Source organism: Lemur catta, chromosome 7 (genome assembly GCF_020740605.2).
Source record: "Lemur catta isolate mLemCat1 chromosome 7, mLemCat1.pri, whole genome shotgun sequence".
NCBI lineage: Eukaryota > Metazoa > Chordata > Mammalia > Primates > Lemuridae > Lemur > Lemur catta.
Window position 1 is genome coordinate 63,954,729 of NC_059134.1, and position 6,971 is coordinate 63,961,699.

The following is a 6,971-nucleotide window of genomic DNA, read 5'->3' on the forward strand; positions in this document are numbered from 1 at the left end:
TTCGTTGTCCCACCATTCTATTCTGTAAGCATGAAATGTTCAATTGTTTCAACATGTAGAATTATTCATTCTGGGGAAGACCCTGAGTCAGTGATTTGGCTCCAGAACCATAGAAAATATTCACAATTAGCTAATAATACTTATTTCCCACAATAAACAACAAGAAGAAATGCATCATTCATTGTTTATAAACAAAGTGTCTGGGGCATTTTGCCTAGAAATGGAAATTTAATAAGTCTCTACAATAGTGGTCTGTAAGTGAAAAAATTCTATGAAATGAGATTTCAGGAAAATTTCCATGTAGTCCTCTGGTCACCAACATTGGATGAAAATTTGGAAAAAGACCCAGAAAAGTCTGCTTTTGGATTACAATCTTTGTGAGTCCATGAAGTAGAACCAGTTTGGGCCCTCAAGATATATACACATTTTTTTACTTATTTATGGAACAAATATTCACTCCAGAAATAAAAATTTTATCCATTTGTTGGTCTCTTAAAGTTCTACCTTGTTATAGAAGCACAGTGGCCTTCAGATGAGTCTGAAGCAGCTACAATCATTTTGAAAAGTAATTCTGCAATAGCTATTAAAATTTATAAGCACACATGCATTTCATCCCATAATTCCCACTTTAACAAATCTATCACACATGTATAAACACATCAGTACATACAAACATACGGTACAAAGTATCTATTGAAGCTTTCTCTTAATGAAAATAAGCCAGTAAAGATGTGGAAGTTCATAATAGAGGACTGGATTAATAGACTGTTGTATGATATGTTGTTTTGAAAACAAGTGACAGCAGGACTTTATTGAAAGGAAGAGATCCCTTGATATATATTCAAATGTGAAGAGCTCAACAAATTAAACATATTCACATCAAACTGTGATATGTTTTTGCCATTTATTAAATTTAATTAAAGTACAATACAATAGTAGCCAAATAGCACATGGTTTCTCAGCCACAGTCAGACTGTGTGTAAAAACACTTTTCTTTGCCATAATTTCATCAAAGCCCTTTTCATCTCACTGTTTCGCAAACTGTAAATAAGTGGATTCAGCAGAGGTGTAAGCAGTGAGTAAGCCAGTGACATCAGTTTCTTGGTTTCTGGTGAGTAGCCAGATTTGGGCTGCAAATAAGTCATGTTGGCTGTGCCATAGAAGAGGGTCACAGATGTGAGATGAGAGGCACAGGTGGAAAAAGCCTTTTGCCTCCCGGTGGTTGATGGCATCTTCAGGATGGCATAAAGAACTCGAATGTAAGACAAGAGGATCAACAAGAAAGGTACCATAACAATCAAAATGGTACCTGTGAAGGCATAAATTTCAAACAAGAAGGTGTCTGCACATGCAAGCTCTAGCACTGCTGGGGTTTCACAGGAGAGATGATTAATTTCATTGGGGCCACAAAAGGGAAAACTAAATACCCATGTGGTCTGCACAGTAGCCACCATGATCCCTGAGACCCATGAGAACATTACTAATTTCATAAAAACTATTTTGTTCATAGTCATTGGGTAGTTCAGAGGATGGCAAATTGCAGCAAATCGGTCATAAGCCATTGCCCCCAGGAGAAAACATTCAGTCCCACCAAAAAGAAGAATGAAATACATCTGTGCAAAACAGCTCACAAAAGAAATCCTAGCTTTCTCAGTGGAGAGCACCACCAGCATTTCAGGCATGATGACTGCACTGAAACTCAAGTCCACCACAGACAAGTTCAGGAGGAACAGGTACATGGGAACATGGAGGCTCTCGTCCAGGGAGATAATGACTATAATTATGGCATTTCCCATCAATGTCACCAGGTAAATCACCAAGAAAACCCCAAAGAGCTGCTCCTGGAGTTCAGGAAAGTTAGAAAAACCCAAGAGGATGAATTCAACCACAGAGGTTTGATTTTGCCTTTTCATTTTCAGTAGTGGAGCCCTATATTCACTTTATGAACATAGTATGTAAGGTATATAAGAAAGTCACAGTCCAGTCTGCATTCACCCCAGAACTTCTTAGCAGAAGTGAGAAGCAGAGCTCATCCTGTCAGAAATTTATTTAGGCAATTTTGGAAAAATGGCCAAATTCTTAGAACAGTGAATCTTTCCCGTATAAAAGCTCAGAAATATGGTTTGATGAGTACTAAATAATATCAAAGTTCTACTTCAACTTTTACACTATGTAGGCTGAAAATGAAACATGGTCTTAAAGCAAATATAAATATTTTATCACTTAGGTTCTGTTCCTATAGCATAGTTATACATAACATCCATTTTTCTCAATTTTAAATAAATATGAAATTTAAGACCACAAAAAATAAAATGTTAGAAAGTAGATAGATTGAAAAAGGTACCTCAATAATTTTGATAATAACTAAAAAGTTCAAAGTTAAAGCAAATATTCATTAGGTTCAGTGACTGTGACTTGATTACCTGTGATGACACTGTAGAAACACATAAAGGGGGTTGTGGTTTAGATGTACCTATCCTAAGTGGTCTGTGGCTTATGTGAATGGGCTTCAGGCTTGCTGATTTTTGCTCACCTGAATCTAGCCAATCATATTGGGATTGGCCCAGATGGAAAACTTCTAGGGTTAATTCTCCATGCCTCATCCTAGTGACCTTGATGACATAGGAAAGAGCCCATATTTTTGGTCATTGTGAACTGGTAATTTAAAAGTTCCCACTCTCTCTCTCTTCTCTCTGTCCTCACTTTCCTCCTTATAAAGTTCATTTGATCATTAATTATTCAACAAGCACTAACTGATCACCTCCCATTTTCTAGGCTCTGCATGCTCAGGTGAATAATTGAGCCCAGATCTCAACAAAGGGTTAACCATACTCCAAAAAATAGCTCTGACCCCGTGACCAGTAACTCTGTATGTCCTACTTCTTCTACCATGCTATATTTTCTTCTATTCTCACCAACTGAAATTAAATATATATTTTTTACTTAAATGTATATATAAATTCACATATATAGGAAATTCTAAATGACTCACTAAAATGCAAACCTAAGAAAGGGAAAGATTTAGCTTTGATCTTTGTTAAATACGCAAAGCCTACAACTGTCCCTGCCCTTTAATAGATGCTAAGTCAATATCGGTTGAATAAATGAATAAAAATAATAGAAAATCAAGATTCTACCTACAAAAGAGTATCTAAAAGAAAAGTAAAGCCATTACACAACATAAGTGGGAAGCGCAAGTCTTTAGAAATTTAAATGGCAGAAGGATTAATTCTGAAAAAGAGGAGAAAACCAAAATCACAGGATGTCCTGGGTGGGACAGCCATTAGGTTGGGGGAAGAAGGCATAAGGACGAAAGCTGATTTGCCCAACTCAAAAGGTGCTTGATGACACCATGGAAGTGGACACCTATTGGCTTTTCAGGGATGTTTTGAAAACCAGAGGAAATTCACCATGGGAGATGAGAAAGCCAGGAGGACAGATAGACACAGCAAGCTGAAGACATAGAATGTTGTCTGGAGTGCAGATCTGTAGAACATTAGCAGACAGTAGAAGACAAGTTGATTTGTTGCTAAGTTTGAACATAGTCATGTATTAAACCCAAATGCCCCTATTAACCACAATAATGTTTTGGATGTCAAAAAAATCTCCTAAATTAGTAAAATAGGCTCTGCAGAATCAAGTATTTCTAGCTCATTTTTAATAGGGAAAAAAAACAGTATGTATTCAGTCCCAAATATGTAAAAGTGGATGGGTTTTGAAAATTAGGAAATGTGGAGTACCATATTAAAAAATAGAAAACTTTTATAGATCTTGTTAAGAGCATGGAGTAGAACAAAACTGTCATAAGTGGTAAAGAACAACTGACCACAAATACTCCATCTTTCCTCTACAACTTGGAAGACCCTAATCATGGCCTGGAAAACTCACTGACATGTAATACTTAGCCACATCATTCCCTTCAGCCTTCTGAGAGAAAGAGATAAGTGTTGGACTTACTGAACAAGTTCCCTCCTTTCAGTTGCAAACTTCCAAGATTTGATGTTAGTGCATGGAAAATACTTATACCTCTAATTATCACCTGAACTTTTCTCTGAAAAGAAATTAACTAGCATCAAAATAAAATGTCCACTGATTCAAATCTTTCAAGCATTCCTAGCAATTCTTGAGTGCTGAGACATCACTTCAACAGCATCTCCAACTACTGGTGTGGAGAACTATAAATGGAAACACAAGCAACAGGCACACAAGCAGAATCTTCACCTCTTACCTATTTACTCTGTCTCTTTAGTTTTCATGCTATTTTATCAGAAATTTCACCTCTAGTCAAAAGCAACCTATCCATAAGTACAACTTAGTGATTCGGTGCACTGGTTCTATAACATTATTTGACAAAGAATCATATGCACTTGAGAATGCTTCCCTGGAGAACATGGAATCACTTCATAAAGAACTTCCTGTATTTTTGTATAACTAACAAGGCTTGAACTTGGCCCCTGAGGTGAGAAGGCTCAAGAGCACACACTCCTTCCAACGTCTATGGGGAATGACGCCTCTTCACACAAGAGACTCAATTCCACCATGACACCTCCCCATAGGAGGTGAAGGCAGAGGCTGAGTGAATGTTGTCAATAGGGAGAGAAGGGGAAGGGTGGGCTGAGGGTGTGACCAAAGGCAGGTGTCCTAGGATTTGGTTGGACAGAATGCACAGTTTGTACAATGGTGGAAAACAAGTTAAGGAAATTAAATTGAAGTCTCTTTATAGAAAGCCCAGATGCTCCCCCAAGCCAGAATTTTTATGTTTTTGAAAATAAATATATTGTTACTGGAAATTTTGAGAAAAAATGTCAAAACAGTTAATTTCATACACAGAGCTTTTTAACTTGGAGTCAAAATATCTTGACTGACTTGTATAACTTTGAGCACATCACTGAGCTTTCAGGTTCTAACACTTTCTCTGTAAAATAAAGATAATGGTATCAACCTCACAGGGCATATATGAGAATCAGGGGACTCAGGGCTCAGTCTAAACTGGCCTGAGCAATGAAGGCGACCACAGGCTCTGCCCCAGGAGAGTGTGGAGGTGAATGAATCTGCAGGCTTCACTTTATCCAGATGCAGATGATGTGCTCAGGCCAAGCATCTTTTCTTCTTCTCATCCCTGTTTTCGTGGAGTAGGTTCAGTTCTCAAGGAAGCTGTCCCCTCCTGGTGGCAATACAGCTGCCAACAACACCTAGTAACACATTCTGCCTAATCTGTGTGCAGTGGGAAATGTACCAGTGATCCTGAGGAAAGAGAGTTCTCACTCATGGGATCCAGTCCAAGGACCGCCCCCCCATATCATTCACAATGGTGGGGTTACACGCCCATGAATGAACCAGTTGTGAGCCCCAGAGATAGGAAAAGCTGCCTAAATATGGACTTTTTATGACCCCTACCCCATAACATCCATGGGGGCTTCTGTTGTACTGATATGTTCTATGTGCTGATGTCAGTTATTGTAGCACAGGTGATGTATAATTTGTGAGAGGACATCAAGATGTAGGCCATGATTTGAATGCTTTTCTCTATGTATATCACATTTCAATAAAAAGTGTATGAAGGCCGGGCGCAGTGGCTCACTCCTGTAATCATAGCACTCTGGGAAGCCGAGGCAGGTGGAGTTCAAGACCAGCCTGAGCAAGAGCGAGACCCCGTCTCTACTAACAATAGAAAGAAATTATCTGGCCAACTAAAATATATATAGAAAAAATTAGCCAGACATGGTGGCGCATGCCTGTAGTCCCAGCTACTTGGGAGGCTGAGGCAGTAGGATCACTTAAGCCCAGAAGTTTGAGGTTGCTGTGAGCTAGGCTGACGCCACGGCACTCACTCTAGCCCAGGCAACAAAGCAAGACTCTGTCTCAAAAAAAAAAAAAAAAAGAATGCTTTTTACTACACTAAGCATACATTTTTGTCTCTAAATATCTATGCAATATTTACAAAATTTGATTATGTGTGTTGTCAGAAAGAAATATCAGTAAATTCCAAAATCTTGGCAATCATATACACACATTCCTTTCAATAAAACTGCCCAAAAAAACAGAAATAGAAAAGCAAAACTAAAGTCTTAGAAACAAGCTAAAAACAAGGTTAAAAACAGGGTTTCTATAAAAAATAATTTTTAAATTAGCAAAGCTTGGTGGCACACACCTGTAGTCCCAGATACTGGGGAGGCTGAGGCAGAAGGATCTCTTGAGGCCAGGAGTTCAAGGCTGCAGTGAGCTAGGATTGCACCACTGCCCTGTACCCTAGCCTGCGAGACAGAGTGAGACCCTGTCTCTAAAAACAGTAAAAATAAAAAATCAGTTGATTCATGAAGTGGTAAAATTATGCTAGTCTGACATATTGACTATTTAAATTAAAGGCACTTGAAAGACAGCAGGTGCAAGATCACCCTGACCTTCGTACTGTTTCTTTTTTATGTTTTTCTTTCTCCGACCATAACCTGCAGGAACATGCTGTTTCTTAAAAGCAGGAGATGAAATTCCCATGTGAAAAACACAACATCCTGATCACCCAAGAGGAGAAGTTGAGACCAAGAGAATTCCACACAAACCTTGTTAAAATAACTTATCTTTTATGTATTTTCATACTTTTTAGACACGAGGTGTCTCTCTGTCTCCCAGCTTAGAGTGATAATTTATCTTTTAAACTTCCCAGCATCATTTAGTTGCTTCTTCACAGCTTACTCCTCTTCGTCCAAATCAGTATAACTGACTCTAAGTGCATCTTTGGGTCTTCATTTCTTTATGAGGGCTCCCATAACACATAAAACTTGTTTTATACTTTTCTCCTGTTAACCTATCTTACATCAATTTAAGTCTCAGACTCAGGTGGGACCCTAAGAGGAAGGAGGTGAAATGTTTTCACTCTGACATTCTGATGCACACCCTGAAGGTCAAAACCCAAAATCTTCTTATTTGTAACCATGAGAACTACATGGATAGGCTTGTAATAATGGCTTTCCTGG

The 6,971-nt window shown here is 38.4% G+C and overlaps 1 protein-coding gene across 1 annotated transcript; it reads right to left on the reverse strand.

Annotated features, from left to right (window-relative positions):
• Positions 1–968: 968 nt before the first annotated feature.
• LOC123641632 (olfactory receptor 10A3-like) lies at positions 969–1,913 on the reverse strand. The gene has a single exon (XM_045556511.1). It carries the CDS (start codon positions 1,911–1,913, stop codon positions 969–971), a length of 945 nt encoding a protein of 314 aa, XP_045412467.1.
• Between the last annotated feature and the right edge of the window lie 5,058 nt (positions 1,914–6,971).